General features: G+C 37.1%; 1 protein-coding gene across 3 annotated transcripts in view; it reads right to left on the bottom strand.

Moving 5' to 3' along the window:
• The window catches only part of LOC126183847 (uncharacterized), a 100,160-nt gene that overhangs the window by 15,970 nt on the left and 58,705 nt on the right, over positions 1-25,485 (bottom strand). The window contains exons 2-4 of one of the 3 annotated variants that reach the window (XM_049926133.1): positions 20,538-20,578; positions 13,233-13,472; positions 12,034-12,164 (exon numbers count right to left, since the gene is read on the bottom strand). In XM_049926133.1, the coding sequence (XP_049782090.1) occupies positions 12,078-12,164; positions 13,233-13,472; positions 20,538-20,578 (368 nt within the window). In that variant the 3' untranslated portion in view covers positions 12,034-12,077. The remainder of the gene's footprint in view (positions 1-12,033; positions 12,165-13,232; positions 13,473-20,537; positions 20,579-25,485) is intronic. The other 2 variants (XM_049926131.1, XM_049926134.1) reach the window with 2 other exon arrangements.

Below are 25,485 nucleotides of genomic sequence, written 5' to 3'. Positions count from 1 at the left end.
TGTTTCACAAGAACAATATTTTCGGATTCTGTGTTGACTGTGTCTTAACAGATCATTTCGTCTGGGGTATTTCATAATACTCAGATACAGTATGTGTTCCAAAATCCTACTTGGGCTTAATAGTGGTGTTATCTTTGTAGATAGAATGCCCTACATGTAAAAGACTCTCCCATTCTGATCTTGGGGAGGGAACTTCTCAGAAGGATGATATCAACAGGAAAAACAAAATTTGTTTTCTGTGGGTCAAAGCATGGAATGTTAAAACTCTTAACTGGGTAGGTTACGGAATTTAAAAAGAGAAATGGATAAGTTGAAATTAAATACAGTCAGAATTGGTGAAGTGCAGTGGCAGCAAGAACAGGATTTATGGTCAGATCAGTACAGAGGTAAAGCAAGAATATGCTTCATAATGAGTAATAAAATATATAATAACTGTAATACATACAAAATCAATACACAACACACTGTAACAAGTTTATACATCTATAACACCAAGTTGATGAAGATATTTAAAGAATGTATGGATTAAAGGAAATTATCATTACTTTAATGGAGTGATAGTGGTGGAGGACTAGAATTTGATAGTAGGATAATGAAGAGGATGAAGAACACTAGGAGAACATACAGTGGACAAAAGTTATAAAAGAAGAACTGACTGATGGAATTTTGAACAGAGCACAATTAAATCATTGCTAACACCCAGTTAAAATATCAGTAAAGATGACTGTAAAGGTGGAAGAGACCTGGAAACAATGTTAAGTGTCAGATAGATTACATGACAGTAAGACAGAGATTTTGGAACTGGATTTTGAACTGCTAAATATTTCTATGGAAGATATGAACTCTCACAATAACTCATTGATCATAACAGTGGATTAAAAATTAAGAAACTACAAAGAGGTGGGAAATTAAGGAAATGGAACCTGGATAAACTGAAAGAACTAGAGGCAGTTGAAAGTCTTAAAGGGACATTAGGCAGAGACTGACTGAAACAGGAGAAAGGAATAAAATAGAAGATGAATGGGTCTTTTGTGGGATGAAACAGAGAAGACAATAGAGGATCAAGTAGGTAAAATGACAAGACACAGTAGAAATCCTTAGATAACACAAGGTATATTGAGTATCACTGAAAAAAGGGAAGCAAAATAGGAAATATGGAAAGCTGGGACATCATGTGTGACTATGGAAAACACACATGCCACAGATAGGGAGATTAAATAGACCTTTGTAGAGAAGAGAAGTACCTGCACAAATATTAAGGGCTGAGATGACTAGCCAGTGCTAAACAAAGGAGGGGAATCTGAAAAGTGGAAGGAATATATAGAAAGAAAATGAAATTGATGATGGTATTACAGAAAGGGAAAGAGGAAGTGGGTGAAGATGAGATGGGAGATGTGATGCAGTGAGAAAGATTTGACAGAACACTGAAAGACTGAAGTCAATACAAGGAAACTGCAGCACACAACATCCCCTTAGAATTAAAGAGATCCTTTGAACAGTCAGTCATTATAAAACTATTCCACCTGGGATGTAAGACATGTAAGATATTTAAGTCAGGCAAAATAAACTCAAACATCAAGAAGGATGTAATAAGCAAGTGCTGACAAGGGTGAATATTACCGAAAAATCAGTTTAATATTTCATAGTTGCAAAACACTGAGGCAATAGTGACTCTATGACTTAGAAGATACATTGAATAAAGGCAAACCTACATTTTTATGAAATTTTTCCAACAAGTAGAATATTCCATCATCTTTTGGGTATGTATTAATGCTTTAGCATTGATGGCACCTCCTTATTTATAAAAGTACATAATTTTTACACTTTGTCATTGATTAGCAGCAAATCTGAGGAAGATATAGCAGCATTATATAAATATGCACTAACCTCCAATTAATTTTTATTTTATAATCGGTATGGTGTCACCATAGGTAGCCCTCACTTGCCCATGATATGGTGTCACCATAGGTAGCCCTCACTCACCCATGATATGGTGTCACCTACAGTGGTCTTCCCTCCCCCATAATTGCTAATTTATTTATGGAATATCTGAAGAAAAGGTGCCTAACTATGTAGTTTCAAAACCAAAAATGTTTTGTAGGGATGTCAATTACATATTCATATTTTTGCCTCATAGCAAGGACAAATTGATTGTGCCTTGAATATCTTAGCTCCATTCATGAAAATATCAGATTTACCATGCAATCGGAAATGAATGGCTATCTACCATTTTCAGCTGTATTCGTTCAATGTAAGGAGTTTGCATACCACATACTCTTTGCCTTCCTAATAACATTTTTAAGCACATTACAGTACTGTTTGTAATGGGCTACCGTAGCTTGATTGTGACTACTTCTTACATTTTGATATAATTCCCACTTTGTGCTACATGATATCCTTATCCCACTAGTCAGCCACCCAGGCTGCCTTTTACTGCTAGTACCCCATTTAGAATGTTCTAATGGAAATCAACTCTCAAAGAGCATGAGAAATGTGTTAAGGAAAGCATTATATTTGTCATCTATGTTGTCGGCACTATAAACATCCCATCACTCTTTTTCCATGATGATGTTTAAAAAACTCTCTATTGCCATTGAATTAACTTTCCTACATAGTTTGAAATTATATGTGACATTTGTTTGAGTACAAAAGCCTTTTAGTGTTAAAATTTGTGCATCATGGTCTGAAAGGCCATTCACTCTTTTACTAACGGTAATGAAGAATGAATAAAAATATTGTCTATGGCTGTGCTACTGTTCCCCTGAACCATAACTGGGTGCATCAGATCATATGAATGTAGGAGATCTACCAACATCCTTTTTCTTGCACCATCACAAAAAAAATTAATACTGAAGTCACCACATACAACTAATTTCTGGTACTTCCTATAAAGTGAATCAAGAACCCTCTCTAGCTTGAGCAGAAATGCTCTGAAGTCAGAGTTAGGGGTCCTTTAGACAACAAAAATTGGAAATTAATTCCACTAAATTCAACTGCCCCTACACTACATTTAAATACCTGCTCAGTGCAGTGCTGTGATACATCTGTGGACTCAAATGGAATACTGTTTTTTACATACATGGCCACTCCCCCACTCCTCAAGGGACTCCTTGAAAAACAGCCAATGTTCCCAATATTATTTTAGCTTTGCAAACTGTTAGTTTTTTCTCCTACTTTCTTGGAATATTTCTAATTTTTAACACATCATATCTGAAAAAAATTCCTTCTGCTCATTCCTCTTCTTTTATGTTGTGTATTTCTAAATTTTTTCCAACTTTTTGGATCTAGCTTGCAGTTTACTTCTTTTTACAGAATATTTGAAGACCTGTCTTATTAGCCTGTTGTCACTCATTCTGTATAAATGCCCAAAGAATATCATCATTTGTTGCCTTTTCTGTTATATTTCTTTGTTTTGTTATATTCATAATCACTTCTTAGCTTCCAGGCTTTTGTTCTTCTTGATGGATCTAGAATGTTACTCATAACTTTTTGTTTAATACTTCTAGTGTGTCTGGTTTATAATTTGGTGCTCTACATTTGCTTACTTAGATACAGTTTTTTCCTTTAACATCCAATTTTTATGATAAATGTTTCTAATTATTCCATATGCTCTTTACAGTTTGTGGCCGATTTTATTTTAATATGTTTTCTTGAATAATCTCGCCTAGATATTGGAATTTTTAATTCCTTTTATCCTATCATTGCCTGTTAATAGAAATTTTTGTGAATTTTGTATACTAGTAAAAAATTTTTTTCGTGGAAGTTTTACAAACCTGCCCAAGTGGCTATTTTTTCCAAGAGACTGATGTATATTTTTGCATCTGTCAGTTTTTCAAATAGCACAGCAAGTACTTTGCACTTTATTTTATTTCACTGTTCCTCTCTTCCCTGTTTTATAGGTGTGATATTTTTCTTATTCACAGTTTAATGTACCAGAGAAAAGCCATTACCTTGTCTTATACACCGAAGGACCAAAGAAACTGGTATGGGTATGTGTATTCAAATAAAAAGATATGTAAACAGGCAGAATATGGCACTGCAGTCGGCAATGCCTATATAAGACAACAAGTGTCTGTCGCAGTTGTTACATAGGTTACTGCTGCTACAATGGCAGGTTATCAAGATTTAAGTGAGTTTGAACATGGTGTTATAGTTGGCACACAAGCTATGGGGCACAGCATCTCCGAGGTATCATTGAAGTGGAGATTTTCCATACAACCATTTCATGAGTGTACCATGAATATCAGGAATACAGTAAAACATTAAATCTCTGACATCACTGTGGCTGGAAAAAGATCCCACAAGTAGGGGGCCAGTGGCAGCTGAAGAGAATTATTCAGTGTGACAGAAGTGCAACCCTTCCGCAAATTGCTGCAGATTTCAATGCTGGGTCATCAATAAGTGTCAGCATGTGGACCATTCAATGAAACATCATCGATATGGGCTTTCGGAGCCATAGGCCCTTTTGTGTACCCTTGATGACTGCATGACACAAAGCTTTACACCTCACCTGGGCCCATAAACACTGACATTGGACTGTTGATGACTGGAAACATGTTGCCTGGTAGGACAAGTCTCATTTCAAATTGTACTGAGTGGATGGACATGTGTAGGTACGAAGACAACCTCACGAGTCCATGGACTCTGCATTTTAGCAGGGGACTGTTCAAGCTGGTGGAGGCTCTGTAGTGGTAGGTGACACATACGTAAGAATCCTGTTTGATCACCTGCATCCATTTATGTTAATTGTGCATTCTGACAAACTTAGGCAATTCCAGCAGGATAATTCAGCACCCCACACATCTAGAATGCTTCAGTGTGGCTCCAGGAACACTATTCTGAGCTTAAATACTTCCGCTCACCACCAGACTTCCCAGACAAGATCTCCACCCTCTCATACTCTCACAGATTTATGGTCAGCCCTGCAGGATTTATGGTGACAATACACTCCAGCACTACTTCAGACATTAGTCGAGTCCATGCCATGTCGTGTTGAGGCACTTCTGCATGCTCACAGGGGCAGTACACAATATTAGGCAAGTGTACCATTCTTTGGTTCTTCATTGTACCTGTATGTATTTTAAATGAATTAGAGAATTTGACCATGAACTTTAAGTCTGTAAAAATTTCATGGATTAGCTCCATTAAATTTCAGGTGTGTAGTGCACTGTACAACCGAAATTTAATGGAGCAGTTATTATGCCATGGAAACATGAAGATGCACTTTATAGATTAGATTTGCCAAATTAGGTTTAACATCAAATTCTCAAATGACTTTGTTTAGGGTTTCTCTGTCAACAGTGTCACAGAGCCTTCTAGAAATCCTCAAATGTTACTACTGTATATTCAGAATTCAGTTGTCTATGATGAGTTATAAATTTGCAATTGAATATCTGTTCTGAGCAGGATCAACTTTTATTACCCTTTGAGTCATCAGTATTTTGACTGGTTGATGGGGCCTGCCGCAAATTCCTCTCCTGTGCCAAACTTTTGATCTCAGAGTAGCACTTGCAACCTATGGCCTCAATTATTTGCTGGAAATATTCCAATCTCTGTCTTCCCCTACAGTTTTTATCCTCTACAGCTGCCTCTAGTAGCATGGAAGTTAGTCTCTGATGTCTTGACAGATGTCCTATCACCTTGTCCCTTCTTGTTGTCAGTGTTTTTCATATATTCATATCTTCACCCGTTCTATGGAGAACTTCTTCATTACTTGTCTTATCAGTACACCTAATTTTCAACTTTCTTCTGCAACATTACTTCTCAAACACTCTGATTCTCTTCTGTTCCACTTTACCCCCAAACCATGTTTCACTGTCTACAATACTGCACTTCAAACATACATTCTCAGAAATTTCTTCCTCAAATCAAGGCGTATGTTTGGTACTAGCAGACTTCTCTTGGCCAGGAAGGCTCTCTTTGCCTGAGCTATTCTGATTTTTATGTTCTCCTCGCTTGATTTGTCATGGGTTATTTTGGTGCATAGGTAGTAGAATTCCATAACTTTGTCTACTTTTTGGTCACCAATTTTGATGTTAAGTTCATTACTACTCTCATTTCTGCTGCTTCTCATTACTTTTTTCTTTTTCTCGTTTACTTTCAGTCCATTCATTAGACTGTTCATTCCATTCAACAGACCCAATAATTCTTCTTCGCATTCACTGAAGACAACAATGTCATCAGCAAATTGCATGATTGATATCCTCTCATCTTGAATTTTAATTCCACTCATGAAACTTTCTTTTATTTCTGTCCTTTTTTTATGTATAGATTGAATGGTAGGAGCAAAAGGCTATATTTCTGTCTTACTCCCTTTTCAATCCAAGCACATTGTTCCTGGTCTCTCACTCTTATTGTTCCCTCTTGTTTCTCATGCATAATATATATTACCCTTTTTTATCTATATCTTAACCCTATTTTTCTCAGAATTTAAAACATCATGCACCATTTTCATTATGAAATGCTTTTTTAAAGGCCAACATATCCTATGAATGTGTCTAGATTTTTCTTCAGTCTTACTTCCACTATCAACCACAATGTCAGAACTGCTACTCATTTTTGCAAGTCTGATGGTGCATCACCAATCTCATATATCCTACATGCCAACTTGAATTGTCATTCAGTTGCCACTTCCTCCAACAATTTTAGGAATTCTGGTGGAATGTTATCCATCCCTTCTGTCTTATTTGATCTTAAGGTGTCCAAAACTCTTTTAAATTTTGACTATAATATAGAATCCCCTATGTCTTTGCTCTCAACTACTTCTTCTTCTTCTTCTGTCACATTACCAGACAAGTCCTCTTTCTCATAGTGGCCTTCAATGTACTCTTTCCAACTATCTGCACTTGATATTTATTTAATTGTCTGTTTTAAGTTTTTTAATTCCTGTTTGTCAGAATTTTTGAAAACATGTTATAGGAACTGGTAGGAGAAATTTTCCTTAGATATCAACAAAGTTTTTGATCACCTTTTGCATGCAACTGGGGAATTAGGGCAACCTTCTGCTCTTCTGAAACATTTCCTACTTTCCATATTCCTTCAAATCTATTTACAGATCTTAATTGTTGTTTGCTTTTGTGGTGTTCTTCTTCAGTCCAAAGACCTGACCCTGCTTGCAGTATTCATCTCTTGGTCTCCCTCTTGAATTTTTACACCCCCACATTTGCCTCGAACTCTAAATTGACACTCCCTTGATGTCTTCTAATTTGTCTCTACAACCAGTCCTTTCTTTTAGTGAAGTTATGTCACAGACTCCTTTTCCCCAGTTTTATTCAATATGTCTTTACTGGTTACATGATGTCCGCCGCTCGTGGTCTCGCGGTAGCGTTCTCGCTTCCCGAGCACGGGGTCCCGGGTTCGATTCCCGGCGGGGTCAGGGATTTTCACCTGCCTCGAGATGACTGGGTGTTTGTGTTGTCCTCATCATTTCATCATCATCCAGGAAAGTGGCGAAATTGGACTGAGCAAAGATTGGGTAATTGTACGGGCGCTGATAACCATGCAGTTGAGCGCCCCACAAACCAAACATCATCAACATCATCATCATGGTTACATGATGTACCCAACAAATTTTCAGGATTCTCCTGGTGCACCATGTTTCAAAGTCTTCTATTTGCTTCTTGTCTGAACTATTCATCGTCCATGTTTCACTTCCATACAAGTCTACACTCCAGAACAATATCTTAAGAAAAGGCTTCTAACACTTAAGTCTAGATTCAATGGTAACAAATTTCTCTTCTTCAGGAACAGTTTTCCTGCCATTGTCAGGCTACATTTTATATACTCTCTCCTTTGATCGTTATCAGTTATTTTGCTGCCCAAGCAGCAAAACTCATCTACTACTTTTAGTGTCATGTTTTCTAATCTAATTCCCACAGCACTGCCTGATGTAATTGAACAACATTCTATTACTCCAGTTTTTCTTTTTTTAATGTTCATCTTATATCCTCCTTTCCAGACACTGTCCATTCCATTCAATTGCCCTTCCAAGTCCTTTGTTGTCTCTGACAGAAATACAATGTCACTGGCAAACCTCCAGTCGTTTTTCTTTTCCTTCAGATTTTTCTTTGGTTTCCTTTACTACTTGCTTTATGTACTGATTGATAACATCAGGGATAGGTTACAACCCTGTCTCACATCTATTTCAATCACTGCTCCCCTTTCATGCCCTTGACTCTTATAATTGCCATCTGGTTTCTGTACAAGTTGCATATAACCTTTCACTTCTTGTATTTTACCCCTGCTTCATTCATAATTTTAAAGAAAGCATTCCAGCTCAAATTGTTGAAAGCTTTTGCCAAATCTAAAAAAGCTATAAATATAGGTTTTGCCTTTCCTTAACCTATCTTCTAAGGTAAGTCATAGGGTCAGTACTGCCTCACATGTTCTTACATTTCTCCAGGATCCAAACTGCTCTTCACCAAGATCACCTTTTACCAGTTTTTCCATTCTTGTAAAAATAATTTATGTTGCAACCATGAGTTATTAAACTGATAGTTCACTAATATTCACATCTGTCAGCACTTGCTTTCTTTGGTACTAGAATTATTACATTCTTCTTAAAGTCTGATGGTATTTTGCCTATCTCATACATCTTGCACACCAGATAGAATAATTTTGTTATGGCTGGTCCTCCCAAGGATATCATTAGTTTTGAGGGAATGTTGTCTGTCCAAGGGCCTTGTTTTGATTTAGGTCTTTGAGCACTCAGTCAAATTCTTCTCACATTTTCATAGCTCCTATCTCAGCTTCATCTACATCCTCTTCCCTTTCTATAATTATTTTCTATAATTCTTCATTTTTTATTCATTCAGTAAATATCCACATATTATGGGATGTCATCTGCAGATGAACATGCACACTGGCATACACACAAACATCATGGTGCACATGCGCATGCAGACGTACGCATGCATGCATGCAAGTGCACGCGCGCGCGCCCACACACACACACACACACACACACACACACACACACACACACACACACAAAAGTTACATGTAACATCAAAATAAATATATTGTAATAGTGCAAGAAATTAATTTTATTAGATATTGCTTTAGGAGCAGTAGGCAGTTTTGCATTTTCTTGCTTCAAGTCTGCTGTATTTTGTATGGTCTAAAAATTCTGCCAGTGAATAGAAGCAGTCGTCTAACAAGAATGCCCTTAGGTATTTATAAGACAGTAAAAGTGAAGAAATAACTTTTATTTTATGTGGAGGACCATGTATACAATCTCATTTCATGATTTATAAACCAAGTGTTGGAAATGATTAAATTATTCTGTGTGCAGAATTTTACCAGATGGCTCCCTCTTTCATTCCTTTTCTTCAATTCATTTTCACCTACTATTTTTTTCTTCTTGTCCTCCTCATAGTACCAAATTCCAGTCGATCAAAATTATATTTTCTTCTCCCTTAACTATCGGAATTATTTCATTTATCTCATTATACATTCTTTCAATCTCTTCATAATCTGTGAAGCTAGTTGGCAAATAAACTTGTTCTGCTGTGGTGGGTGTTGGCTTCATGTCTACCTTGGCTATGATAATGCATTCACTATGCTGTTAATAGGGGATTATCCACATTCCTATTTTATTATTCATTATGAGACCTACGCCCACATTATTCCTGTTTGATTTTTGTATATATAACCCTATACTCAACTGTTCATCTTGCCACCAAACTTCACTAATCATCACTATATCTAACTTCAACCTATCCATTTCCCTTTTTAAATTTGTAACACATCTGTCTCATTAACGGATCTAACATTCCATGTTTTGACCTATAGACTGCTAGTTCTGTTTTTCCTAATGACAGTATCCTCCTGAAGAGTGCCAGCCTGGAGATGTGAACCTGGGGCTTTTACATCTGGAGTACTTTACCCAAGAGGATGCCATCATCATTTAACCATACAGTAAACATTCATGCCCTTGGGAAAAATAACAGCTGTTGTTTCCCCTTACTTTCAGCTGTTTGCAGTACCAGCACACTAAGGTCATGTTGGTCACTGTTACAAAGCCAGATCAGTCAGCCATCAAGACTGCTGTCTCTGCAGCTACTGAAAAGGCTGCTGCCCCTCTTCAGGAACTGTATGTTTCTCTGGTCTCTCAAAAATACCCCTATGTTGTGGTTGCATCTAGAGTATGGCTATCTGTATCACTGAGCCAAAATGTCAACCCACCATGCCAAGGTCCATTGTTCATGAAGGGGACAGATCTTTATATATGACTGTATTCCTTTTTTTTGTTAGAGTAAGAGAAATGTACTCTGTAGCACAACAACCCACAATAATACTGTATCCAACTTTTTATTCTTTTGGTTGGTTCATTCTATATACACTTTTTTCCAAGTGAATGTACAACAGACAAATCAGCAAAAAAAAAAATCTTGGAAGAGACTTTACAAAAGTGATTGATATGACAAAGGGAAAATTTTAAGAGACAAAAAGTTATTTAATTTTCTATCAGAAGGAATATTTTAAGGTAGAGCAATAAATGTAGTCAGACATCGAATATTTCTTGCACAGCTTGAGATTATTGGCAATAGTGGGTGGACCTAGGTCAAAAGATGTTGCAGGACTAAAAGAACTGGAGGACTAAACAAAATAATTGTTTTGTGTCACTATAACTAATTCAGTTATAACATGTTGCAGAGAATCAGGAAGTGCCCAGTTTAGCTTGTAAACTACTTTGACCATGGACTCAGATTCAGGTGCAACATGTTTCAAATCACTGTCCAGCCATCAAATTTTAAGATTTTTGTGATTTTCCTAAATCACTTAGAGTCAATACTGAGATGGTGCCTCTGAAAATGACTTTGTAAAATTCCTCCCTCATCTTTGTTCAATTTTGTCTTGAGCTCTGACCCTTCTGATTTTGTAATTAATGAAATATTAAGCCCTAATCTTCCTGGAACTACTATAAACTTCTGATAGCTCCTTATAATGATATTTGTCACACTTGGATGTTTTTGTTGATCTGAATACAAATACAGCTAGATGTTCAGCTCAGTAAATGCACATGTAAATTTAAAATGTGTGCCTTTTAAGTTATTTTCTTGTATTATTTCTTTGGCACATCCATGTACAGTAGTGAAAATGTTACCACTGAAATAGAAGTCTATTCCAATGCTTACTATACTTGTCAGCCCCCTTGGACATATATTATTATCACAGCCAGCTTTCGTTCACAGTTCAAATTCCTCCTACAATACCCACCTACTCTCAGATGAGAGTTTAAGTAGCATTTAAGTCACAATGTTGGTAACCAATCTTCATATCAGCAGAGGATAGAGATTACCATGTGAGTGAAAATTTTTTAGTAAAAAGATTTACTACGAAGTATATTTCCTTCTAAAACCAAATACTTATTGATGAACAAATTTCTACTCTACATAGTTTCTATTGTTACTTGCATTTTTTAGTCTTTTGCATGCACAAAATTGTCAGCAATCAATTTTCTTGCTGAATACTGTCCATATATAATGAAAATTAAATAACAAGCAATATCACACGGCTTACTTACATAATATTTCAATGACTTCTATAATTTAGTACCAGTATTTATAATTACACATTTTCACTAATGAAAATTTGTACAGTCTATGAAAATAAGTCTAACTAGTCTTATAGTTAAAGTGCCAAAATTGTACTACAAAATGCTGTTACACACATTCAGTTACAAAAAAAGAAAAGTACTGTATGAAATAAGCATAGATACAGGTAAGTAAAGCTGAAAATAAAACAGTAGAAACAGAACATCCATAAAATCTGCAGCAGCTTACAGGCTGAATTACAAGAATGTACAAAAAGTAAGGTGTCTTGTGTATGAACTATATGTATGTGCAAAAACAAACTGTAAGGTAGAGACAACGTAAAGAAATCTACAACAGGTGAAGAATGAGTGGATAAAAGCTGAAAATATAAACAAATGAGAACAGTAGCAGGCAGTGAAGACAGCAGAGCACATAGGAGGAAACACCACCGGACAGTTTAATGAAGAAGCTGTAAAGGAAATTTGTAATAAAATACCTAAATACCTAATGTTAATTTCTAAGAAATTAACAAAAGCCATTTTAATACTCTTCTACTGTAAATATTTCAGTTGTTGCTGAGAAGTCTGCGTCGGTGGATCCGCTTGTCTTCTTTGGAACAAGTCTTTTCTGAAATGAAACAGTTAGTACTTGCATTAAAAAACTTTCTCTACGTTCTAAACTAAAATTAATGTTACAGTAACTTTTAGTGTTGAAGAAAAATGTCTTAAAATTCAAAAAAGGTACTTTGCCTTCCAATGAGCTTTCTGGAATGAAATATCCCAAATTTTATGGATATATAGCTCAAAGAACAGGAAAGAAAAGCATTTACAATCTTTCTATTCAATTTACCATCATTTCGGGTCTTTTAGCTTTATGTGATTGATTTTTAGTGGGGGGAAAGGTATTATACAAATATTTATTTTCTCAGATGGATACAGTGAATATTTTTATGATGAGTTTGAGTGAATTTAGTGACTGCTGATCATGATTCATGGAGAAGATATTCACTGTTTTCTGATACAAATCTTTCAAAACTAATAATTCGCTCTATCATGAAGTGTATGATTTCTTTTCTTATTAGGTTGGTTTGTTGTTAAATTCTACTCAATGGCTGTTTTAATCTCTCAATTCACATATAGAATTAAAATGTTCTTGGCTTAAATATTTGCAATTTTTAATCAATAACATTGAGAGAGTCATGACACAGTGTTGTACATGTACAGCATACTTGCCTTTCCTTGCATGCTGTGTGTACCAATCACAATTAATTCAATAACAGACATTCACATATTTAAAATACATACAGATGTAAGAACCTTTTGCTGTCTTTTTTTAAGTAAATCAATTTGGGAAGGGACAAATCAAATCTGTAGTGGTTTTTCATTATTTAACATTACTCTATTGCAATACAAACTTACTCCCAGTCTGTAAGATACTTGTTAAAGAATAAAACTGTACAATAACTAATCATATACACTTGATGATATGTTCCAAACAATTTGTTTATTGTTTTCAGTAATAATAAAAATCTATCATTTGAAAAATACACAAATGAATAGTGTATCTTAGGTATATTTGTGTGATAAACACAGTTTCAAATAATATTAGGAGCTAATTTCTTTAAAAAAAAACTTTAAAGGTTACACTTTTTTGCAACAGAATGTCACCATAATTTGACACTTGTTATGCACTTACCATGATACGGTTCTTTTCTTTGCATGCATATTCTGATTCATCCACATCATTGTAACAGTCTGACTTGTAATCATCTGGTAATGCCTTCCCACCATGTTCACACAGCTTACTAAGAGGTCTTGCCCTCACTATTAATTTATCAAAACCTGTTGGTTTGTGTTGTGGACAGTAAAATACGTCCGGAGTTTTCTTGTCAAACACAATAGATTTCCTCATCATATCTCCTGCCTCTGCAAGGGCCTAGAATCACACAGGCATTTTAAATATCATTAGCATGTGCATACAGATTGTACACTCATAAATAAAACCATAAAAACAGGTGTAGAGAAAAAATTAGTATTGATTTTACATATAACTCATGAAGAAAACACTATGATGCATTGGAGTAGTATAAAAAATGGATAACAGAATTCTCTTCTACTGCACATCTCAAAAAAAAAATAAATAAATAAAAAATAAAAAAAAGTCTCCTAATTCATCATTTCCAAATAAACGGATGCAGAAAATCTTATTACTTTCTAACTCCAATGGTGTAGAATATAAAAGAGTTATCAAGATATCATTTAATCAGATGCATCCCAAAAATTTCAGTTGAATGTGATAATTAAGAAACTGCAAAATTTTATGTGGAATACAAATAGCAGAATGAGTAAAAATAACTGTTCGCCATGTAGTGGAGACATTAAGCTTTAGAAACAAAAAATGGAAGGTGGTAATTCAACATCAAACCTGCACCTTTCTTCCATGTGCATGGAAGCTCGAGTGTGTCAGCACTGAGTCAGGTGTCACTAACAGGCAATGAATGTGTGTGTGTGTGTGTGTGTGTGTGTGTGTGTGTGTGTGTGAGAGAGAGAGAGAGAGAGAGAGAGAGAGAGAGAGAGAGAGAGAATGTGCACCCACATGCACACATGCTCTGAAACGGAACACAAGTATGTAAGCTGAGCTACTATGCCTCAATTAATATTTTCATACCTATGTAATGGCTTAATGTGTGAGTGTCAGACTGCAAGTCTAAAGGTTCAGTGTTGAATCCCAGTCATTCTTAGGATTGTTTCTGTCAACAGTTTGACAATGCCTTATTAATATGAAAAATTGCTGTGATTAGGAGTCCACATTCATCCCTAGGTCCCCTAAAATTGTTGAGTCCATCAGTTCAAATGTTTGAGATAGACAAGGGGATACCACCTTTAATGTGTCTGCACCTAGTGAAGCACTGTGGTGTTCAAACCAACCTTGTGCCTGACAGTTTTACCTTTTAGTATTTTTAAATAGGTTCACTATGCAGTGAGTCATTATGTCTGTTCATTCCACTGTTATTTCAGATGTTAGTAACACCAGAATACTCTAAACCAAAGATTGCGAAAGCAAGTTATTGACATCCAGTAGATTACCTGAAATTTAATGGGACAATCTATATGCAGGAAAACTTTTAAATTTCACATTCCATTTTTATCTGTATGGCAGTTAATTTTTTACTAACATTTCTATCGGACAGACCTAAATAATTTCTACAAGCAGACAACAATGAAAATTAATATGTAATTTATCTACAATATCTTCTTATGTTCGCTTAAGTCATCTACTTCTCTTTGTCTCCATGGAATTCTTAATACATGTAAGGCAAATCAAATACCAGCAACACCTATATTCTTTTTATGTATAAAAACAGCCAAATTTCTGATAACATTCTGCATATTTTTATAATGGCACATGCTATTCAACAAGCGACTGCTTGAATAATCTAGTGTCATTACATCATGAATTATTATAGATCCATTCATATTATAAAAATGGTTGTTCTATATTTATGTTTGTATGCATCTTCCACATCTCCTCCTAAAGCATTGCACTGATTTCAAGCAAACCTGGTACACATATCACTTACTGTCTCAAAACAATTTTTATAGGGATAAGAACCACCTATCTATCGTGGGGAGGGGCGCAAAGGTTGGACATGAAAACAAAGTTTAGCCCACAATGCATGAATAGCCAGACTTTATTCAGCCAGTACTTCAGAATGAGAGTACTTAGCAACTTGGGATGAACTGTACACATAATTTCAAACCTTTATAAAACCTTTTCTTACTGACAATCCCCACAAAATGATAAAAGGAAACAAGTATAGCTGTTAATACATTTTCATTTTTCATGCATTAAAACTGCTGCATCATACATGATGGTTTAATTTTTTACTTCTTTACTACTAACTGTATTCATTACACGTTTTGCAGACAATGTTCACATACTCCAGTGAATGTACCTGCTTAATTAAATCATTGTATGACACATCATAATCATTTAGCTGCATGAAAATGAAACTACAGGGAGAAATTTGCTAAAGATACCAGTGAAATATATTAAATATATGTGATATGTGCATATGCAGGCAAAGCCATGGGCAAGAAACCCCTCCTAAATCCCTGGATTAACTTAGAGGTAGGAGAGAGGAGGAGAGAGACAGAGAACAGGGGAGAGGATGATAATGGGAGTGAGGAGGAGATGGACTCTAAGGTGGAGGAGGAGATGGATAGAGGATGAAAGAGAAAATAGGCAGAGGGGGAGAAGCAGATGAATAGGGAGGGTGGAAATGAGCAGTTGGACAGGGAGAGGGGGGAACAGCAGGTGACCAGAGAGAGGGACAGGAGGAGATGGACAGAGAGTGGTGGGTGACAGAGGTGGATAGAGGGGGCGAGATGGACAGAGAGGTGTAGATGGACAGAGAGGTGGGCAGAGAAGATGGACAGAAAGAGGGGGAAGGAAGAAATGGAATAATGTAATCTGAATAAATACATACCCATGTAAACCAGGTACTTTTTGAATTTCTATAAAAAAAAGTAGCGGCATTCTTGAAAATAGTTTCAGGCATGGTATTACTTTCATATATACAGTCCAGTCACTTTTATGTGACCATCACCTATGCCAGATGTTAATGTGCAATAACCACTCACAGATGGCAAGTGGAAGCACTAGCAGTGGAGGGTGTACAAAGCATGTCCAGGGCATGTAGAAAACAGTGTAGTCGTTGTCATAATGCATAAAATGGAGTGATTTATCTCCTGTCCAAAAGGCCATGATCATTGGCTTTTGGGTCAACTATAGAATAATTTCTGTAATTGGCTATGTTTGTAAACTGCTCCCTTGGTTAAGGTATACTGTGTGTGGCAAAATGGCTCTATGCAAAATGGCCACAGGGCAAATGTGGTTCACCACGGGCCACAAATGAAGGGTTGAACAATGGCTATGGAGATGTGTAGAAGTGAACAGACATGCAACTGTTGAGCAACTGATGACCCAGATGAACCAAGGGGCTATCAACAGTGTCTCCTCACTCACTTTTCAGTGAACGCTGCTGAGTATGGGCCTCCACAGTAGACACCTGGTTCGTGCGCCCATGCTGATTGCTGTTCATGAGCAACAAAAGCTGCAATTTGCATGCCACTACCACAAATGGATGTCTACTTAGTGGTGACAGGTGGCCTTTTCAGGTGTATCATGCCATTGGCATGTATGGCATGAAATGTCTGAAATCAAGCACCCTGCAACAATCATCTGAGGGGTCCAGGCCAGAGGAGAGACCATTATCATCTTGGGAATGTTTTTGTGCCATTCCTGGGTGATTTCATCATTCTGTAAGGAACACTGGAACATCACAAGTAAGCATCTATCCTTGGTGACTATGGCCACTACTACATGCAGTTTGATTTTTGGCAGCATGATGGCATCAAGCAGCAGGTCAGTGCAACATATCACACAGCTCACAGTATATGTGTGTGGTTCAAAGAATACCAGGATGCATTTACTGTACAATCCTGGCCAGCAAACTTCTCAGATTTAAGCCCAATTGAAAATCTGTGGGACCACCTGACCAGGCTGTACATGTCATGGATCCTAAACTGAAAAACCTAGCACAGCAGGCCATAGAACTGGAATTGACATGGCTCCACATCACTGTCTGTACCTTCCAGAACCTCACTGACCCTCTTCCTGCATGTCTTGCAGCGGTGGCTGCTGCAAGAGGTGGTTATTCTGGCTTTTGATGGGTGGTCACATTAATGTGACTGGTCAGTATATAAAAAATCAGAAAGTGGAATAACAGCTGCTGATGATCACAGCACTGCAATACTACATAAGAATCAATATGGGTAGCATTGCTAATGAACTCTTTGTGTAATCAGTGGCAGTGTGTTCTGGATTGGCTCTGTCTATTTTGTGATTCCTTTGGTGAGTAATGTGTTCTGAGCACTCACACTTCCTCCTCCCACAAATCCTTGTCATTCAGTCCAACCTCACCTCCCTCCCCCAGTTAAGGAAAAGAATACCACTGCATTACAACATTTTGTGCTTAAGTGGATAAAGTAACTTTTACAGTGTATCAAAAGTTACTTTTATATCAAATTGCAATGTTATTGTTGTGGCCTTCAGTGCAAAGATTGATTTGAAGCAGCTCTTCACAGTACACTACACTGTACAAGCTTCCTCAGCTCTAAATAAACAGTGCAACCTGCATCCATTTGAAGCTACTTATTGTATTTATCTCTTGGGCTACCTCAACAAGTTTTAGCCCTCACACTTCCCTCCATTTCCACACTCACAATTCTTTCATGCCTCAGGATATGTAGTATCAACTGATCCTTTCTTTCAATCAAGGTACATCATAAATTTATTTTTCCACAATAGGATTCAGTACCTTCTCATTAGTTGCTTGATCTACCCATCCATATTTCAGCAGTTCTATAGCACCACATTTCAAAATCTTCTATTTCCTTTTTGTCTGAGCTGTTTGTAGTGCAAGTTTCAATTCCATACGAGGCTGCACTCCAAACAAATGCTTTCAGAAAAGACTTTCTTTCACTTAAATTATCATTAGATGTTAAAAAATTCCTCTTTTTGAGAAATGCTTTCCATGCTATGCCAAGTCTGCAGTTTATAACCTCTCTTTTAGGACCATGATTTGTTAGCAAAACTCATCTATGACTTTTGGCATCACATTTCCTAATCTAACTCCTTCAGCATCAACTGATTTAATTCAACTACAAAATCATTACACTCATTTTACTTTTGTTGGTGTTCATCTTATAACCACTTTTCAAGACATTGTCCATTCTGTTCAATTGCTCTTCCAAGTCCTTTACCATCTCTGACAGAATTCCTATATTATCTGTAAACCTCAAAGTTATTATTTCTTCTCCTGTAACTTTAATTCCTTCTCAAAATTTCTCCCTGGTTTCCTTTACTGCTTGCTCATTGCAGAGACTGAGTAACATCAGGGATAGGCTACAACCCTGTCTCTCTCACTTCCCAATGATTGCTTCCCTTTCATGTCCTTTGACCCTCATAACAGCAGTGTGGTTCCTCTACAAGTTGTAAATAACTTCTCACTCCCTGTATTTTCCCCCTCCCTTCAAAATGTCAAAGAGTTTAATCGAGTCATCACTTTTTCTAAATCTACAAATGATATAAACATAAGTCTTTCTTTCTTTATCTTTCTTCTGAGATAAGTTGTAGGGTCAGTATTGCCTTGTCTATACCAATATTGCAATATTATACTTTTGCAATATTTAATCATAAAAAGAAGTGATAGCAAAATAATGATAAAAACCAAGTGCCAGAATTATAAATGAAAGAAAAAGAGTCACATTATTGCCTTGTCTCTTAATTAGGATGTCACAGTGTGTTATGTTACATTCTTTATCCTGTCAGTTTGAGCAGAAGTGTATTCTTTGTCACTGCCGCAAATTGGTATAAATGTCCTGGCCGATATAGGCTATTTTTCACTGGGATGCTTCCCTGCTGGATGACACTGCATGTGGATGCTGTATGGCCATGAAACTCATCTTTATATTATTTTGATAGTCAGGAGGCAAGTCCACTACAATTTATGAGGGCATGCTGAAAAGTAATCCCTCCAATTTTTGTATGTGAAAACCCTTAAAGTTTTTTGCATAAAACAAATGTTATTAACATTCTACATCTTTGTTCTTCAAGTCTACATATTTATTTCTTAACATAATCACCCTGGTGATTAACAATTTCTCCCAATGTAAGACCAGTTTGTTAATGCTGTAACTGTAGAGTGTTTGACTCTGTTGATAAAGCCACAAATTCACCTCTGCTTACACTGTTTCATCACTATCAAAGTGAAGTCTTCAGAGGTATTTTTTGAGTTTTGGGATAAAATGGAAATCGGATGGTGCCAAGTTTTGATTCTATGGAGGATTATCGATAATAGTGAACCCAAGGCACTGAATCATTGCAGATGTTGCAGCACTCATGTGTGATCTTCCATTGGCATGCTGATGGAGAGGATGCTCCATTTCTGGATGAACTCTTCAAATTCATGCTTTCAGCTCTCTGAGCGTCTCTCACACACCTAAATAGCTACATTACACACTGCCATATATATGCTATAATTCTGAGCAGAGCATTGCAATTTGCATAAGCAAAGTTGGAAAGATTTCTGAGTAATATGCGTGACACAGAGTACCTCAGTCAATATTGAGAACAGAATAAAAAATTTGAAAGCATTACTTTTGAGTATGCCCTCATAAATAAACAGAAAATCCAAACTGATAAAATGTTTCCTCAAAATTTAGTGCCCCCTAAATTTTGGAAGCAAGAGGGCCCTGCAGTTTGTGTATACTGTAAGGCTGGCCCTGAGTCAACGAGCTGTATGATCTTTATAAAAGATTTACAATACTGAATCATAATTATTGTTTAAATAATTTTCTACGATATAAACAATGGAAACTCTGGCAGGAATATCAACAATGGAGGAAAAGACAGATCGCTACTTACCATAAAGAAGACACAATTAAAAGACACTTACATAATATTTTCAGCCACAGTCTTCATCAGTAAAAGAGAGACACACACACCATTCATACAAACAAGCAAGCACATCTCATCCACATATGACTACTAACTCAAGCTTCTTGGGGCCAAGATGCTGGAGTTGGTGGTCATGTGTGCATGAGGTGTGCTTTCTACAATACAATCATTTTTACAAAAAATACTTGGATCATATGGTTTTGACTTATAGAGAATGTCATGAAAATGCATCAAGAGCAGCATAATTAGATGCAGAACAGTTTTTAAGTAGATAATATTCAACAGGTCACACTTTCAACAATGCTGAGAGAAAGTTTTATAAAACAGCCCTCCCCCCAGGAAAACATACTCAGAGTAAGAATGTGATCAATGTAGCAAGAGGAGTACCAGTAACAGTTATAGTAACTATGTTATGGTGATCATTAGTTTACTGAAAAATTTAGTATTTCTAGAACAGAAAAAAGTACCAGAACTTACAAGTATGGTAAATAACAGAAGGGCAGCAACTGTTAACCACCCTGTAACAGAAGAAAACGTACTGTTATTAATTTTATCATTATTTAGTAGAGAAAGTTATACTCTCTCTCTAAGTGTAATTGCAAACATCAGTAAATTAATTCTGATGATTACTGTGATGCAACATAAAGCTTAATACAGAATTCTGACAATATCAGCAGTCCAGTTTAATTTAAAACAGTAAAAGATGTGAATAACAAAAATTGTGGTGCTAAAAATAAGAGACAGCTCACAGTATGTACTCTACACAAACCACCAAGAAAACTGAAATCAAATGGAAAGCTATATTATAAAGAACTTGTCAAAACACATGATATGTTCTACAATTTGGGTTAATTATCACTGATGTTTTTGTGAGGTGATTTATTTTAAGTGGGTTTATCATTTTGGCCATGCAATGACTGATACAAACAAATGATAGTTAGTACCCACACTAAATGTAAAATAAATGTTATTTTTCCCCTTAACATTCCAATAAATGTTGTTTATGCAGCCATCATCACCATAAAAGTGACAAAAGACAGTTTACATTATGCACCTTTATAATGGAGCAGATCAGACAAGACTTCTGAATCAGGCAAGCTCTTTTATGTAAATTCTGAAAAGTGGCTTTAAATCACTTTGATTTTGTCTACAAGTCAGTGGCTGGTAGATGCATCCCTACTAATCAACCAAACGTGTAAAGGCAAAAGCTTGCATTTGTCATTATCTCATGTTCTTTGACACAGCAGCACTTCAAAGCCTCTACTTGTTACTGTCCTTCTAATCACAATGTTAGTAGCAATTATCTTATACTAAATGTATGTCAAGGGAAATTCTTCTTGATCTCTATGGAACCAATTTCTATGGGGCTCTGGAATATTTGTAGATTTTATGTTGTAATCCTTTTCTTGGAATTTTCAAAGTACACTGAACATCTTTTGTCAAGTGTCAATTGTTTGAGACTTTTTGGTATTTGCATCAAACTCACCAGCAAGGAAATTAAGCCTGTGACCATTCACACTGCCTTTCTTTGTGTATACCGTCCATCCAAAATGTTCTGAGATAGATTTTATTCCTGGCATATAAGAGACATCAGCACAGAAATTACAATGCCAGCTTCAGCTAACAACTGTTAACAACAAATGTGCATTCAGCCACTCAGTCGTGAGCAGGCAGTTTTAAGTAGTGGATATGAGACTGGAATACAAAACGAGAACAATTCTTTTCTGAAAAATGTCATCAGGACTGATGAGACTTTGTGCTATCAATATGAACCTGCCACAAAAAGACAAAGTGCAGAAAGTCACATGAAAGGTCAACACTTTGATGAGGTAATTGATATTCAAGCCAATATGATATGGGAGTTGAGCAATGTCTGAAACAAGGACTTTTCAAACAATTTCATACGAGAATGAGATTTTCACTCTGCAGCGGAGTGTGCGCTGATATGAAACTTCCTGGCAGATTAAAACTGTGTGCCTGACCGAGACTCGAACTCGGGACCTTTGCCTTTCGCGGGCAAGTGCTCTACCAACTGAGCTACCGAAGCATGACTCACGTCCGGTACTCACAGCTTTACTTCTGCTCGGTCGGGCACACAGTTTTAATCTGCCAGGAAGTTTCATATCAGCGCACACTCTGCTGCAGAGTGAAAATCTCATTCTGGAAACATCCCCCAGGCTGTGGCTAAGCCATGTCTCCGCAATATCCTTTCTTTCAGGAGTGCTAGTTCTGCAAGGTTTGCAGGAGAGCTTCTGTAAAGTTTGGAAGGTAGGAGACGAGGTACTGGCAGAAGTAAAGCTGTGAGTACCGGACGTGAGTCGTGCTTCGGTAGCTCAGTTGGTAGAGCACTTGCCCGCGAAAGGCAAAGGTCCCGAGTTCGAGTCTCGGTCGGGCACACAGTTTTAATCTGCCAGGAAGTTTCATATCAGCGCACACTCCGCTGCAGAGTGAAAATCTCATTCTGGAAACATCCCCCAGGCTGTGGCTAAGCCATGTCTCCGCAATATCCTTTCTTTCAGGAGTGCTAGTTCTGCAAGGTTCGCAGGAGAGCTTCTGTAAAGTTTGGAAGGTAGGAGACGAGGTACTGGCAGAAGTAAAGCTGTGAGTACCGGACGTGAGTCGTGCTTCGGTAGCTCAGTTGGTAGAGCACTTGCCCGCGAAAGGCAAAGGTCCCGAGTTCGAGTCTCGGTCGGGCACACAGTTTTAATCTGCCAGGAAGTTTCAATTTCATACGATTTTATGAACATCCTGTGCATTGTACTCAGTGGAGGAGAGGGTGGATGAGTGTCAATGTATAACACCTGAAGCATTAAAACCACCATCTTAACTTTTCTCTGTTTTCTTATTAATCCAAGGCTAAAACTTTTTAGACAGACTTGGCACTCATAATGTACCCAGGCCTGATTTAAGATCATGTGAGACCCATAGTACTGATAAACAATAGGTGCTTGATAACCATTATCTGAGCAACATAATTATTCAAGACAGATGAGTCTTATTAGCTTCAGTCGCACAGCAAGGAAAAGTCACTGTTTAGAGAAGTACCATAGATAGTTACATGATACTTGGTTATTTGAGTTCCTTCATAATAAGAAAAGTGTTAATCATCCTTAATGTCTAGACAGTAAAATGCCAAGATTCTTAGATTATGGAGGCAAATCTTGTCTTGATTCATCCCCAGGTGTATCTGAACCTGCACTGCTCATTTGCTTCACTTGGTTTTCAGGCAGTTACTTGCTCTCATATAGGTAATGACGTCCTGAGTAAGCATTTCTGTCCCAGTTATGCTTCATACAAACAAGAAGAATAAGGAAAACCATTTATATGTCACAGCACTGACACACAGACGGATTTTAATATTTATACATTCACCTATGTATTTTATCATTGGTCACTATGTTTAGACAAAACAAGACATTCATATATATATAAAAAAAATAGAGGATTATGTTGAATCCTGCATCCCTAAAATTTGTGTGAGTCGCCTCAGAGCTGTCTTATGGAATTATCCCTCATCCAGACAAGACCAAAATTATGCTACCATTGTTTCTCCAAATCCATTCCTGATATCAACATTTAAGATTTTGAAACCTTATGTTGAATATTCCTCTAAGTCATCCTTATGATAACTGACATTAAATACAAAATTTTGACTACAACTCAGATGATAGACTGTTACCAGATCCTTAGAAAACAAAATATACCTCATTACCCCTTGAATATGAGAGATATTCCAAGGACACAACCTGCAGCATCTCCTATAGGATATACAACAAGACCTAGACTTTCAGTTGCTCTGGAAACAAATGTTACAGGATTAGTAAAGTTAATAGGATGCTTGTGGTAACATGCTGAAATCCACTAGCTCATAAGCAGTTACTTTTAATCCATACACTCTACATATGGAATCATTGCAGTTAAAATAAATGACTTGTTGCAGGTGGATGAGGGACAAAAATTATATTGGATAGAATGTTAAAAAGATGAATCTTTGTAAATTCTGCTGAGATGGTGAAAGAAGCAAAATCTACCATGGCAACAATGAGGCAGCGTGTAATGGTTGCAGTTCAGGTGGTTCTATGATCCCTTGGGAGGGTTTTTCATAGCATGACTGGGGTCCACTCATTAAGATTAGCTATTCAGTGACCAATTGTTTCCCTTTCTTCTAAATCTTATCGATGAGTATATTGTGGACACTTTTTTCTTCCAAGATTGCAACATTTGTTATCACTCTACTACATGCAAATGTTGCTGGTTTCCAGTGGTCTTCTAAATAACTCAATCTTAAGCCTACAGAATACATTTGGGATTATTTATAATGGCAGGTGAAACATTGCAAACAACATCCCAATGATTTAGTAGCTACATGGGTCCATATCGTCAATGAATGACCTCAGCTGGATACAGTATACCAGAAGAAACTTATGGATTATTTTTCCCACTGAACTGATGTTACTATCAAGGCTAGAAGTGATGTTACATAGTATTAGCATGATCTTTCCAAGAGATGACTAACTTTTTTTTCAGTGTACTTATGATACATTGGGTCACTAGAGCATCAGATACATAAGCCTTTTAGGTGGTGTCAGTGGCAGCACCTTAGGCAGCTTAATCCATAACGACTGAATTAGGGATTGACAAACCCTGTGCTCCCAAGCTAGGAGGTGGTTAGCAGTATGACGGTGTAACAGCATGCACTGAAGGCAACGAGGATCTTGTAGTAAACATACCACATCACAACATTGGCACCAATCACTGACTGTTGCAGGCTGTGAGACTACTGGCGGGCAGCAAAGTGCCCATGGGCACAGATGGGCAGTGTTAGGTAAAAGGCTGACTTGTGGCAGCCAGGCCAGAAATTGTGCACCAGTTCTGCAAAGCCTGAGTGCATGCAGACAGGGTTGGCCCTGTGGCTAGGGCATGCCCATAATGTGTGTAATAGGGCTGCATGGGGAGTAACCCATAGGAGCTGCACCTGCTCGTGAGCAAGCTGAGGGGCACCCATCAGTGCCTGTGCACTATGGGTGTGGTGTTTGAATAGCCTGTATGAGATATTTCTTCTTTTCTTTTGTTTAGTTCAGTCACCAGGTGAGAGGAATCCTCAGAAGTGTACATAATTACTCTGCCTAACAAAGAAAGTAGCCACTCAGTAGGGACAGTCAAATGTCAATGCAACTTTTTAAACCTAAACACCGTTGGTGGGTATGTAAGTGATTAGAGGTGCAGCTCTCTGTGGTTGGTAGAACAGCCACCAGAGTGCATTAGTCTTGTTTGTGTTTAGCATTGTTACCAGGCCTGAAAGGGTACAAAATGGTATGAACTGCAGCAGATGTTGAGTGATCACTGTGAAGGGTATGGAAACGTGAAGTACTCGTAGGAGAGAGCATTATTGGCACCTGACACAGTCACCATTTAGCTGACTGGT

Source organism: Schistocerca cancellata, chromosome 4 (genome assembly GCF_023864275.1).
Source record: "Schistocerca cancellata isolate TAMUIC-IGC-003103 chromosome 4, iqSchCanc2.1, whole genome shotgun sequence".
NCBI classification, from domain to species: Eukaryota; Metazoa; Arthropoda; class Insecta; order Orthoptera; family Acrididae; genus Schistocerca; species Schistocerca cancellata.
Note: the sequence above shows the minus strand (reverse complement) of the source record. Positions and strands in the feature narration are given on the sequence as shown.